At 48.1% G+C, this 14,066-nt stretch overlaps 1 protein-coding gene across 14 annotated transcripts in view; it reads left to right on the forward strand.

Annotated features, from left to right (window-relative positions):
• Nucleotides 1-14,066, forward strand: part of LPP (LIM domain containing preferred translocation partner in lipoma) — a 443,967-nt gene that overhangs the window by 164,482 nt on the left and 265,419 nt on the right. For all 14 annotated transcript variants that reach the window (XM_050964799.1, XM_050964800.1, XM_050964802.1 and 11 more), the window contains one exon: nt 12,189-12,390. In XM_050964799.1, the coding sequence (XP_050820756.1) occupies nt 12,198-12,390 (193 nt within the window). In that variant the 5' untranslated portion in view covers nt 12,189-12,197. The remainder of the gene's footprint in view (nt 1-12,188; nt 12,391-14,066) is intronic.

The raw sequence follows: 14,066 nt of genomic DNA on the forward strand, positions 1-14,066 counted from the left end.
AAACCAGCCTGGTACCATTTACGTCATTTGCACCAGCAGAGGGTCTGCCTCCTGTGTCTCCATGAGAAGAGAGCAGTGTAGAGAGGAGCGGGGGGTTGTGCTGTGCTGCGGAGGAGAAAGCACAGAAGAGGTTTGCAGGGCAGAGGGTTTGCTCCCTGTTAATGGCTGAGAGCTGGGGAGAAAATATTGAGGGGCTCAGGTGGGAAGAAGCCGCCTGTGAACTAGGGAAGGGCTGGCCTTTGGCTGTACACAAAGCTGCTGCCCAGTTGCGCTGGATCTGAGGTCTGGTTGCTTCTTAACCCAGCATGCAGCTAAGCAATAAGTTTGCCCCGTCTTTTCTTGTGTGCAATCATCCCCAGCCCCTAGGCTCACCACACTTCTGTTCCATCACCCAGAGCTTACAACCTGGCCGCCCTCGAAAGGCCTGGCCCTTTCTCAAGCATTCATCCAGCTGCCCGTGCTTTACCCTCCATACTTACATCATTCCTTGTCATTTTATAAATAAATCCATTAGGCTTCCATCTCCAACTCCTCTCTGTGATCTCTGGCATTCTTTCCACAGGTTTGGAGGTAAATTTGCTAGTACGAGAGGTCTAACCAACTGGAAGAAACTTGTCCTGGTTCCTCCCTTCAGGTCCAGCAGTGAGCTTTGCTGCCTCTGAGTCAGCATTTTGGGCAAGACATCTGGTCAGTCCACTTTGCAGCAATTGCCCTGGGATCTCTCATGACCACAAGTGGTCGAGGCCTCAGGTTAACATCTTATTCCATATGATTGTGTTTGGGCATGTTGAGGATTGTCTTGTACAGCAGAAGTCAGGCATCTGCTTGCTCCCTGGCGGAGCTGTGACACGTTCATTAGAGGCAGATTAGATTAGCTTGATCTGTCTATCTCCAGGGAGTCTGCACTTCTTTTGGTTACAGTGTAGATGGGTCAGTCAAGTTCAATTTACTGGGTTTTCAAAGCGTAGTTTGTTCTGACACTGAGATGTGACATGCCTGCAAATGGAAGGCTTCAATCTTCAGCTTTGTTGTATGTTTTCAGCACCAGCTGAATCCAAATGGTTCCTGTGTAGCCCTCAAAACTATTAATATAGTTAATTTGAAGGAGGGCGAAGAATATTTTTTTTTCAGTGTGTACCAGGCTGTAGAGAGAAACTAGAAGAAGGACAGTTTTGACTGAGCACCAGAAGAGGGATGACGGGGGCATTAGATCTAATGTAGTATGACGTCAATATCTTACATGCCGCGTATCCGGTGAACACAAACTATGTGACGCAGGAGGATGGGTTAGATGATCCCCAACCCTTTGCCCCCTCTTTCCCATCTGTAACTTCTATGACTTTCTCCCCCTGTTAGGCCTGACCTGCACTTAAGTTGTGCTGTCAGTTTGGAGTGTGGGAAAAAAAACAACACCCCTAATTGCTATAGTTGGGCTGGCAAAAGCCCTAGTGCAGATGCAGCTATATGGGCAAAAAGTCTCTCCCCAGTGTAACTTATTTCATTTACGGAACTGGCATAGGCTAGACTGGCCAAAAAACCACTTGCTGGTTTAAACAGCGTCTCTGTTACGAGAGTTTGCCATGCAGTCACAGCAGTATAATTATCCGGGTAAACCCTTTCGAGTGTAGACAAGGCCTTAGTCTGTGGAAGTCTGTAGTCTCCTAAGTGCTGCCGTTGAAGTCCTGTTGTTGAGGCACTTACAGCCGCAGTGACATGGTACTGGAGAATATACTGTAAGGCAGAGGTGGACAAACTACCTTCTGCGGGCCGCATTCGGCCCATCAACCGTTTTAATATGGTCCTCGAGCTTCTGCTGGGGAGAGGAGTCTGGGGCTTGCCCTGCTTCGTGCAGTTCCCAAAAGCAGCAGCATGTCTCCCCTCCGGCTTCTACGCATAGGGGCAGCCAGGGGCTCCACACGCTTCCCCTGCCCCAAGCGCTGCCCCAGCCAATGGGAACTGCAGGGGCGGTGCCTGTGGATGGGACAGCTTGCAGAGCCGCCTAGTGGCACCTCTGCATACGAGATAGAAGTGGGACATGCCACTGCTTTTGGGAGCTGCTTGAGGTAAACACTTGTACCCCTGATCCCCTCCTGGGCCCCAGCTTATTGCCCCTGCCCTGATCCCCCTCCCACCGTCCGAACCCCTTGACCCCACCCTGATCCCCCTCCTGCATCTCAGACCCTTCATCCCCAATCCCACCCCCGAGTCTGCACCCCCAGCCAGAGTTGTTCTCCCCCGCTCCATGCCCCAACCCCCGCCCCAGCTCTGATCCCCCTCCTTTCCTCCGAATCCCGTGGTCCAGCCTAGAGCACCCTCCTGCACCCCAAACTCCTCATCCCTGGCCCCACCCAAGAGCCCAGCCGGAGCCCTCTTTCCCCCCATGCCCCAACCCACTTCCCCAGCCCTGATCCCCCTCCTGCACCCTGAACTCCTAATTTCTGGCCCTACCCCAGAGCTTGCACCCCCCAGCTGGAGCCCTCACTCCCTCCCGTACCCCAACCCCAATTTTGTGAGCATTCATGGCCTGCCACACAGTTTCCAAAGTTTGCCCAACCCTTCTGTAAGGAATAATCCAGCGCTGGAAGTGGATGGGACCACATGAGCTAAGTAGGTATGTTCCTCCTCCAATTCCAAGGTATATGAGTGATGTCCCACGCCAGGAGGTGGTGCTGCAAATTGGTGAGTGCTTCTAGTAGTGTTGCTTGGCAGAAGAGGGACATCGATGCTTTCAGAGGATGATCAGAAGGGTGTAACATCCAGCCATAACTGAGCACTTGCAGAATGTGCCGGGTCTGGAGAAGAGGCAGGGGAGAACTTATTCCCATTGAGACATGCTGCTAAGGACTGAAGAATGGAAACAGCACTCAACTCCTACAGAAAAAGAACAAACCCAGATTCAGGGAGAGATCAGAAGCAAGGGGGCTAGGAGTAAATCTGCATTAAAGTTCTTGAACACTCAGAAAAGTGACTGCAAAAACAGCACCTTCTTATGCAGCTCATCTGCACCTGGTGGGTCTGTCTACACCGCATCTGGCAGACGGATTCATGCTAGTGAGGCTAGACGTAATGCACAAAAAAAGCAGTGTGGATGTTGTGTCTCTGGTGCAGGCTCGGGCTAACCACCTGAGCTCAGGCCCCGGCAGGCGGGTGAGCTTGAGAGACCACACTGCTTTTCTCATCCGACTAGCATGAGTGTGTCTACCCAGGCTTACTCCCAGCTGCAGGGGAGAGATATGTGGTGTGTCTTGGAGTCACTTGGGCTCACGTTAGGTCTACAGACGCAATCTGTAGAGGTGGAACCGACTTGATTTCGTCTTGCATGTTGTCCAAACCATCAAGGTTCTCCTGGCAAAATCCTTGTTGCTGGTGTGATGTATGAGGGGCAGAGAACCCGTATCCATGGACAGGGGGAAGTTTCATGACTTGTTAACTCTGCAGACTTGACCTGGATATTATTGAGAGAGGATTAAACACGGAACCCTGTACAATCTAATTACTTTTTAACTGGGATCCTTTACATTTTAAAACAGAAAAATCAGTGATGTTCATTGCGCAGTTCAACAATGACGAAGGAGTTCAAAAGTGATCATGGTTTGGTTTTTCAAATGGCAGTTACTGATGTAAAATTGACAAGGGGAAATATCTTGTGGCAAATCTATCACAGGAGAGCTAGAGGTGCTTTTCTAAGTAACCACAGCGCTGCCAAGGGTTGGTTAAAGCCCCCAAACGAGACTGGAATTTTGACCTCATATCCCTGCTTGGAAGCCATGAGAAATGTAAAATCCCACTCCTGGAGCTTGCTGGCTACAAATGGAGAAAAAAACTCACTCAGTGTCTAGAGGGGAATGGGGCCAGGAGAAATGAGCCGCTTTGGGCATTTGTAAAGAACAAATCTCCCTGGTCAGTCTTGATTTCTGCATTCAGCAGAATTTGTGGATGAGGGGGACCAAGTAGAGAGTTAGATTTAGAGCTAGTGTCTCTTGGCATCTCAAATGAAAAACAGACTCAGATTGGCTTCAGCAGGAACCGCGTCCTGTGGATTAATAGAACACAAGCCTGTACATAAAGGGTAACCATACATGGCACTGCACTGAGTTGGGAGAGGCGTTCATGTGACCTGACGCTAGGACTTGTTTTCGTGAATGATTTGAAGGAGGGAGTAAGGGCAGAATATGCCTCTTCCTGTGTAGTTGTGTTGCATGAGGGTTGGGAAGGGTACGTGGGTGACCCCTGGTGCACCTGCAGTGTGGGTGTGGGCCTTTAGGAGAATGAGGGAGAGGGGACACCTGCACTTCTTGGTGTGTTAATTGACCCAGCAGGGCCATGTCTTGGCAGGGCTCCATCCCTGGATGCTAGCAGAGCAGAGCCACAGTGGGATTTTCCATCTGCACCTGGAATCTGCCAATAAGGCAATCCCTGCCTGCAGGAGCTTACAATGTAAGTTACGCACAGATAGTCCAAAGAAAGCATTGTACATGTATGGGAAATTACAACTCGGGATCAAGCTATGTGATAAGTGAACTGACGGGAGGTTCCGCTTCTGTGGTGTTGGTGGATTTTAAGACCGGAGTGGTAATTAGAGGTGTAGGCATAGAAGGAAATGAGAGCCTAGATTAAGGATGGTGCTGGCTGTGTAGAAATACACAGTGGTTGAAACAAAACATTTCTCCTCATAAGATTCCACCCATGACTTCCATAAACAGTTTCCTTGCTTTGGGGACATATCCTTTGTTCTGTTACACCCCCATAGCTCCAGCAGCTCCCAAGGAGCATTTGGCCTGTGTTGCAAAAGGAGAGGTGAAATTAAGATTTGTTTGGGTAGAGTCTCATTACGGAAGAGTCAGCCTGTCTCAATTCCGTCGGAGACGAACGTGCTCACGCTTTCGAGTGGAGGCAAATTGGTACTCTAGCCTTCCATTGCTTATCTGATCTGAGGGTAAATTGAGTTTGGATCCTCTTCACGTTAGCCCTTTGCTTTCTTTCAGCAGTGAATGGCATCCAGTAATTAAAAGCAAAACAGACCTTGTCAGGCTTTTGTTGTTGTTTAGTGTTATGCTCTTTGATATACCTGGGCTGACATTTTGAGATAATGTGGGCTTGTCTTGGGTTTGATGAATTCCAGTTCCCTGCTGTGCTACGTTCTTTTATAGCGAGAATTCTCTGAATTACTGCTTTAAGATTGTCTGAATGACAGGACAGGAGCCAGTTAGTTTCCTTATCTATACAGCTTGATTCTGCACATTCCTCTTAGTGTTACTTATCGTTGGTACTTAAGGTTAGTGCCGTATTGGATCAAACCATTGGCCCATCCGGTCTGACTTTCCTCACCTCCAGCAGTGGCCTGATACCTAATGCCTCAAGCTTCACAGAGTGCTGTTACAGGTGGCTTGCCCCGTAAGGGCTGAGGGGCCTGGAGCTAGCCAGCCCTGATTGCTGCAGAGGCCCACGAGAAGGTATTCCTCTAGAAGGAGCAGCGGGAACGTGCGGGGAGAAGGGGTAAGCTCTAGTAGAGACTGCGGAAAGACTCCTGTAAGGAAGACCCTGAGACCAGGGGAACTAGTTCTAGCTAGGAGGACTGGGAGTAGTCGCCCGCTAACGCGGGAGGAGGAAGAGACAGAGGCAGGGTGTCTCAGAGTGACAGACAGACTTCTGAGGGGGCACTCCAGGCAGCTGGCCCTGTAAGAAAACACTGGCTGTAAGTTTTCACTTGCAGTGTACTTGATCATTTTTCCCCATTTATTTTTAAGTGACTAGTCCTGGAATACTGTGTTGGGTTCCAGTGTCCACACTTCAGAAAAGGTTTCAGCAGAGAGCTACAAGAATAATTGAAGGTCTGGAAAGCCTGCCGTAGAGTGAGAGACTAAGGAAGCTCACTCTGTTTTGTTTATCCAAGGGAAGTTTGAGGTGCTTTGATTATGGTCTACAAGTACCTACATGGAGAAGAGATTTCTGATAATAGACAGTGCTTTAATTCAGCTGAAAAAGGCATAATGAGATCCAGTGGTTGGAAGGTGAAGCTGGACAAATTCATACTGGAAACAAGGTGTACTTTTGTCAATGAGGATAATGAACAATTGGATTAATTTACCTAGCAGTGTGGTGGATTCTCCATTACAATAAGTCAAGTCTCTATCTGAAGTTAAACACGATGCTTGATGCAGAAATTACTGGGTGAGATTTTATGGCCTGCTTTACCCAAAATGCAGGTGATCATAATGGCCTCATCTGGCCTTAGAATCGATGGAAGAACCAGGGTTTTAGGAGGGAATTGACTGAGGAGATGGTAGTGGTTTGGGAAACCGGCATTGCCGAGGGGGGCTCCCTGGATGGAGAATGCCATGGGAGAAGGCACAGAGTTAGGAGCCTAGAAGGAAATAATTGGAGCATTGCTGTCAGAATGGAGGGCCTGTGTGAGAGAGGGAACCAAGATAGGAGGCCAAGGCAGGATTTTGTAGTACACTGAATGTGAGAGCAAGGAGTTTGCACTTGATATGCCAGCCAAAGGAGAGCCTGTGGAAGGAGTCAGAGGGGATAGGGTCTCTCTGTTGGGGTGGGGAGTAACTGGAGACAGAACTTGGCAAGTTTGGGATGGTTTGGTTTATTCAGGTTTGTCAGGAGGGACTCACTGAAGGGAAACGGGCTGACAAATCCGGAATGATTTTCTTGATGAAGAATTGACAGAGACCCAGCAGATGTAATCTGCAGCTTCGCTTTTCAGTATGCGCTTTCGACCCAGCCATTGACTTCAGTGACAGCAGAAGCAGGCCCTCAATCCACAAAGTCATCCCGTGTGGGTGAGCAATAATTGTCTCAGACAGCGAGAGGCTGAGGGAGCTTGGGAGAGGTTACTTCCCCCAGGGTGGCAGATGTGTAGTGGACAGCCACAGGGATTCATAGCAAGTCTGATGGTGGTTCACTGAAAATGACGGTAGCCTGGAAGGAGGAACACGCCGTGTTTCACAGTAGGAGTGTGTAAAGCTGCCTGGGGCGTGGCACGGACAATAACGATTGTCAGCATCCTTCCTTTCCGTTTCTACCCTGTCACCCCCTCTTCGAGTCCCTTTGCTGATTTCCTGTCTCCAGTGTCAGATCTGCGCTCCCTGCCCTCGCTGCCTTCGCTCTCCACTGCTGTCTGTCTGTCTGCATGTCTGCTCTCATGCCACTGCTCATGTTCTGCCATGCCATCCATCTTAATGCTCCTTTTGCCACATTCCCCCGTTCCGCAGCCTTGTCTCCCTCTGCCCCTGCCCTGTAACCGCCTCCCTCCTGTGGTACACCGGGCCCCCTCTCTCTCCTCCTCTTAGTGTCTCACTTCTTTCACCACTGATTTCTCCATCCCCTTGTGAAGTCCTGCACCTGCCCATTATTGAGCTATTAAAAAACGTGCAGTTTGCATAAAACTACAGCAGGCAAAAAATCACTTCTGTAACTATTACTAATTCAGTGAAGTGTTTGGAGATGCATCTGTAGGAAGCCTGAATCGCTAACCTCATAGTTAGGCATTGATGCTAATCTCGGGTTTTCCGGGGTGTATATTATCATTTGCTGGGGAAAAAAAAATCAGATCTGGCGAGTAGGTGTGAGAAGATCTGAACTGAATGTAGGACTTAGTTTCATGTTCACGAGATGCACTGGTGGGCTTAGTGGGCTGATCCAACTCGCATTTGGGTCGGGTTATGGATTTGGTGGGGTTTACATTATCAGCATTAAGTTATAAGCCCAAGTGGTGCATTTTTGGTCTCCATTGTGAAATGGCTGCGTGGTTGACACCATTGGCAGGGTGTGGCAGAGTAGGATTGCGGTACATCTACAATGTTCCCGTAGGGGCTGTACCTGGACTAGTAGAGTTTCATAGGTCAAGATTAAGAAGCGCTGAGGGAGAGGTGGGGCTGTCCGCTTATCCTGCACTGCACCTGTCTGGTTGTTGCCCATTTAACCAGTCACACTAACATATGCATTTAAAAAAAAGCAAAGTTTGGTTTTAGCTGCTGAGTCAATCATTTTCCTTTTGTATTTTGTGAGATTTGCAACATGAGTGGATGAATTTTGCTTGTTTTGGGGTATGTCTACACTACCCGCCGGATCGGTGGGCAGTGATTGATCCAGCAGGGATTAATTTATCACGTCCAGTCTAGACGCAATAAATCGACCCCTGAGCCCTCTCCCGTCGACTCCTGTGCTCCAGCGCAGCGAGAGGCGCAAGCAGAGCCGACGAGGGGGCAGCAGCAGTCGACTCACTGCAGTCAAAACACCATGGTAAGTCGATCTAAGTACTGGAGCTGGGCTGGAGGCATGGATTGGAAAAGGGAACTTGTTTGGGACATCTTAACTGGCACAGAGAGAGAGAAGAGAGAAAAAAATACATAGGAGAAGATGAGTGAGAGCAAAGGAGGAACAGAAAAGACTAAAGGGGAACTAATAAAAATATCAGAAATACCTTTGAGAATAGGAGAGCCAGGGTCACGCACAGGCTCAGAACGAGTGGCTGAGATACAACAGTCCGGTCGCAGTGTTCCCAGATTGGCTATTAATATGTTCTAGTCTTTAGACTCATTCATTGCAAGGTTCCACCGCTGTTTTGCTCAGCCCACTGCACTGCATCATTGCTGCTGAGATTGGCATTACTAATTTGGCCCTTCAGCCCATGCTACCTCATGTTGTGAATCTCTCAGGTGGCACAGGCTCCTTGGGTCATGTCACTATGTGGGTGGGAGACGAATCAGGAGTTGTAGGAAGTACCTGGAACAGATTTGTGGGTACACTTGTTGCGCAGTCTGTAGAGAGATAGTGCCCCGGTGTGGTGCTAGGGGACGCTGTGCTGTGGGATGTGCCATCTTCCAGCTGCCATGTAAATGCTGGACATTCCCCGCCCAGCCCAGTTGGAATTAAATTCCAGGGCACCTTCAGCAGTGCTTGCTGGCCTCAGTGCGCCATGATTAGCCCTCCTGGCCCTCCGGGTTGAGGGGCTGCATTGCTGTCCCTTCTTTGCACGCAGGCTGTTAGTGTGGTTTGATCGCTTTGATCTGGAGCTTGTGGGGATGTGGGAAGAGGAGGGGGATCTTCTTTGTTTTGATGAGAACTTGTTTCTGGTTCCGTAAACCCTGGCGCTGGGAACAGCAGGTTGCAGGACAGTGCGGAGCGGTTAGTGGCATTTCCTCTCTGGCCTTGCAGGCGGACCTGCCTTCCATTTCTTGCTTTCAGAATGATGCTGTCACCTGGTAATGTGAGACCAAGAAGCAGGGGGTGGAGGGTGGTCACCTGGTTTGCTGGGGCTCTGCCACTGGAGAGTTGTTGCTGTTGTGAATTGTGTTGCATGCTGCATCTCCGCAGCTTCTCTAGGGAGCATAACATTCAGAGTCCAGTCCTGTGGCGCTACTGCTGTCTTCTTTTAGAGCCGCATAGTTCCTGCCAGGCCCGCAGCACCCATGGACACCAGCCGGCCTGTGATGTTTTATTTCTCCACCAGTGGTTGGTCTCCTCTTATTGGGGCTGGTTTCTGTGTTGGCTAGATTAAGTTGGGCACGAGCCCTTGCCTGGGAGGGAAACTACTGACTGACTATTTAGATCCAAGATGTGGAAAATGAGGTGCACAGCAGTGAAATGGATTGGTGTGGGTCCCACAGGGGGTTTATGGTAGAGGCAAGGATAGAACCCAGATCCCCAACTCTATCCTGTGCTTTGACCACAAGATTATCCTTACCAACCAGTCTCTCAGTGGAATTAACTCCTCACATAGGGAGTTGTTACTGTCTGGAATAAATAATCCGTGACCGTAATAAATACAATTCTAATTGCTAAGTTAATTTTAGAAAGGCATTGGTGTGAATAGCCAGTCTCTGTTCTGTTGCCCACCACTGCAAAGACACGTATTCTCAAATTTCAAGTCCCTGAGGCTGGCCTGTATATACAAACACAGGACAAGCCTGGGATTCTTCCTGTGCTGTATTTTTAGGAATCCCCCTCTCTTACCTATTGCCTCATAGGTGGACTCTTCTTTTTATGCTTCCCGGGGGAAATAGTGAGATGCATCTATTCTGCCTGCCATGGTGAGTCAGCAGAGTAACTCTGCATCCCTCCCCACTCAAGGTCCTAAAGCTGGGCACACCTGGTCCCCATTATACTAATCTTTAGAAGTATATTCTGAAGAGTGAACTCTAGATGATCAAGTTAGGACAGGCTTTGATACGTGTCCAGGTGTATCACCATGCTGCTGAAACACTTCCTTAGAGCCATGTGCACCCATGTGCGGAATGTGAGGCCATGTGATGGAAGCTTTTACTTTGCGGCTCCAAGAAAGTGCCTGTGTCGGCAGGGTGTGGGTATAACAGCTGGGCTCTACAGCGGAGTCCGTGAGGAGATGTTTGGCCTCCAGCGGAGGTGGTAGATGGCAGAAGCAGCTACCCATTTTCCTTCGGAGTCCAGCTGCTGACCTTCCACAGGTGATTTGTGACTGCCACTCCTGGCTTAGGAAAACCTCTTCGTGAGAGACATTCACATGGATTTCTGTGCGTGCGGCCGCAGAGCTGTGTCAGAGTGGTTAGAGCGCTGCAGCCCTGCAGAGTCCAGTAATCATTTCTCTCTACGGGCTTGTACACCTGGCAGCATTCACCCCCCCTCGCTCAGTGGATAGTTCTCACCAATCAATACGTTCTTTTACGGGAGCTAAAACTACCCTCGCGCACCAGCCCCGTTGGAATGCGGTTGGAGAGCAGCTCTCTTTGCAAATCCTGCCAGAGACTCCGTTGCCTCGCGGTTCACAGCTGGAGGTGTTTTTTCACAATGGTGATCAGATAATGTTGTCCCTGGCTCCGTCTTCTTCCTGCTCTGATTCTTCCCATGCTTTCTGCTTTAGTTGATCAAAGGAGACCTCTTCACATCTAGTCTCCAGAGCCTGCTGGGGTTTTGTTGCCTGGTGGAATTCTCCTAACCTAAACAAGAGTATGGGGGGCTGAAGTGACGGCAGGCAGTGGATGCGAAATGAATTAACCCCTTCAGTATTGAGAGAGTGGATGTCACAGGGGACTAGTACAGGAATATGCGGCCTTTACCGCCTTGCTGTTGTTCACGTTCATCTTAGATTGATAATGACTAAAAGTCATTGACATCAGATGGCTATTTGATGGCCTGTGTGGAAACGCATTGGTTGGTTTCAGTTTAGTCCCTAGTGGACAGATGTTTCTGGGTCAAATTTTTCAAAGCATCTAAATCTGGTTTTCAGAAGTGATTTAGATGCTTAGGAGCTTAAAGCCAATAATTACATAAATAACTAGTGATTTTGTTTGCCTTGGTTTTCATGTGTCCAAGTCGAGGCCTCTGAAAGGGGCTTGATTTTCAGAGGGTGGGTGTCCAGTGCCTTCTGAAAATCAGCATGCTTGACAGTGTCTTGAGTTGGAGGTCCAAAAACAGAGGCATCCAAAATCAGTTGCTTTTGAAAACGTCGGCCTGAGAAGTTTCCTTGAAAGTCAATGGGATTGTGGCTGCTAAGTGCCTGAATGAAGAAATATGGGAGTAAGGCTCTTTAGGTGACTTAAGGTGAAATTTTCACAAGTCCCAGTCAGTCGTATGGGCACTCTTCACCATGGTATCTGAACACCTCACTGACACTGCGGAATGTATCCTCACAGCATCCTTGCAAAGTTAGGGCAGTTTTATCCCCATTTTACTGAGGCACGCAGAGATTTTCCAAGGCGTCACCCAGCTCTCCTTCACAGCAGGGAAATCATCAGCACAGTTTCATTAATGTTCCCTCTTTGTGGCAACCTTGCTCCGGAGGCTAAGATTTGAACTGGCTGTGAAACTGGAAGCAACCATCATGCTGAGAACCCCTGTTTCCAACTCAAAAGGGAGGTGGAGCCGATTCCTCCCCACTGTCCTGCCAGCATGCCTCAGCTTTGATCTGGGGAGGGGGCCTACCTCTAAGAGTAAGGGGGGGGATTCAGCTCCATTCTACCTCTCTTTGCTAAGAGGCAAAGCTGATGCCTCTGACATACTGTTGTAGGGATAGATAGGGAAATTCATATGCCAAGCCATAAAGAGAAACCTTCACACATGAAGGGTTTTGTGTATTTATATTTTACAAGTAAATAAAAAGAAGTTCCTAGGTTGTTGTTTTTTTTTTTGTTTTTTTTTCCAATTTAAAAACCTAATATGCATGGTGGCTTTTTTTTTTTCTTCTCATCCTTCCCCAGATCTGAACCATGTCCCATCCATCATGGCTGCCGCCAAAGAACACCAACGAACCCGTTGGTCACGTCACTGCAAGAATGGAGACCACGCATGCTTTTGGGACCCCCAGCATCTCTGTGTCCACACAGCAGATGCCAAAGAAGTTTGCACCCGTTGTTGCGCCAAAGCCAAAGTACAATCCATACAAACAGCCGGGGAGTGATGGTAAGCAACCTTTGGAAAGGAGCCTCATGGCATGGCAAGTCCTCCATGCGATCTCTGTGAAATACAAGGGTGTTTACCTGGTGAAACTGACCCCTGTGCTTTTTCACTGCCCATTTCACCCATTCTCTATATCTGATTTAGGGGAATTAGCCCCTTATGCCGCATGCTCATGAGTTACTCTAGATTACTGACACCTTCTTTGAGGTTACCTGCTTACAGAGCAGTTCAGATGAAAATCTTGGGGTAGTTTTTGAGTGTATTCCTTCCAGCTATCCTCACATTATTAAAAAAAAAAATCATTGGGGGCCCCATCTTATTTTCTTAACAGTCGATGCCGATATCCACTTTCTAAGGCCATTCCTTTCAAGGCATTCATGCATTTGGTGTGTAACCACTTGGGCTGATCCAAAGACATTGTGCTGGCAGGGGGAGGGTTACGTCTTGTGCTCTGGCTTAGTGAGAAGTACCAGGCAAAGTACTAAGTCTGGGGACTTGGCAAGATGATAGGGCAAGTTGTTGGCAGAACTGCTGTCCAACCAACTGGATGAGTTCAGGATTATGGCTCCCCCAGTACCCCAAATTCGTAAGAATTAATATTTAAATGAATAATTATTTATATAGATATTTATATGACCGTTGCAACAGCATCTGGACACGTTATATAATTAAAACAAAACCTGACCTCACATGGCCTAACAGGACGTAACAACAACCACCGATACTTTGGTCCTCCTCCACCTACCACTTTATAAATGCCCTATGTTTAACACACTCTATCAGATACTTGGGCCAGATGCTGAATCATGATGCTCTGAAGCTTGGTGTCTTGTAGACCCAACTAGCAGAGCGAGGAAGTGCCAAAGTGAGGGAAACTCAGCTGAGAGTGCCTCCGGGGCTTAGCTCCAGTCACTAGTTAGGAGAAGCTCCTCCAAAGTTCTGAATCGGTCAGGGAGGGTCAGTGGCAAGACTTCCAGTGATCATAATAGAGAGACAAGGTCGGGGAGGTGATATCTTTTATTGGACCAACTTCTGTTCCTGAAAGAGCCAGGCTTCTGAGATGCACAAGGCTCTTCTTCAGGTCGTCTTGGTTGTAATTTGTGAGAGATGGGACTCCTGGCTTGTTGGCATATGATGGGAGTTCTGTTTGCACATAATAACCATAATAGATTATAATTACAGCAGGTTGAAAAATGCGAGGGGTTTTTCGTGTGAAATTTTTCAATTCTATGTGGGAAAACCACAAAAGGAAACAAAAAATTCATTTTGATTTGATTTTTGAAAACTGGAAAATTTCAGTTTTTAATTTTTGGGTTTTGCTTTTTCTGGATCCCCTATCCTTTCTGTCTTCCTCAGAGTGCAGTCACACGAATCATGTCTTGGAGGGTGAGGGGGATGGTTCATGAGTCAGTTTTCCCCTTTTTTCCCCCCTGTAAGTTTTCAAAATTTCTCCAGTTTTGGAACAGTTATGGAGCAGCTAAAGAAAAAGAAAAAAACAAACCAACCAACCAAACAAACAAAAAATGAAGCTCGGAAGCTCTGCCACTCTGGGACTTTTCAAAAACATCCCTAACTTTTGAAAAGTTGGAGAAGTTTTTAAAAGTTGCAAAGTAGAAAAGGAAAACTAAAATAAGAGAGTGTAAAAAGTGAAAAAGGATCCCTCAAACTGTAAACTTCAC

Source organism: Gopherus flavomarginatus, chromosome 8 (assembly GCF_025201925.1).
Source record: "Gopherus flavomarginatus isolate rGopFla2 chromosome 8, rGopFla2.mat.asm, whole genome shotgun sequence".
NCBI classification, from domain to species: domain Eukaryota; kingdom Metazoa; phylum Chordata; order Testudines; family Testudinidae; genus Gopherus; species Gopherus flavomarginatus.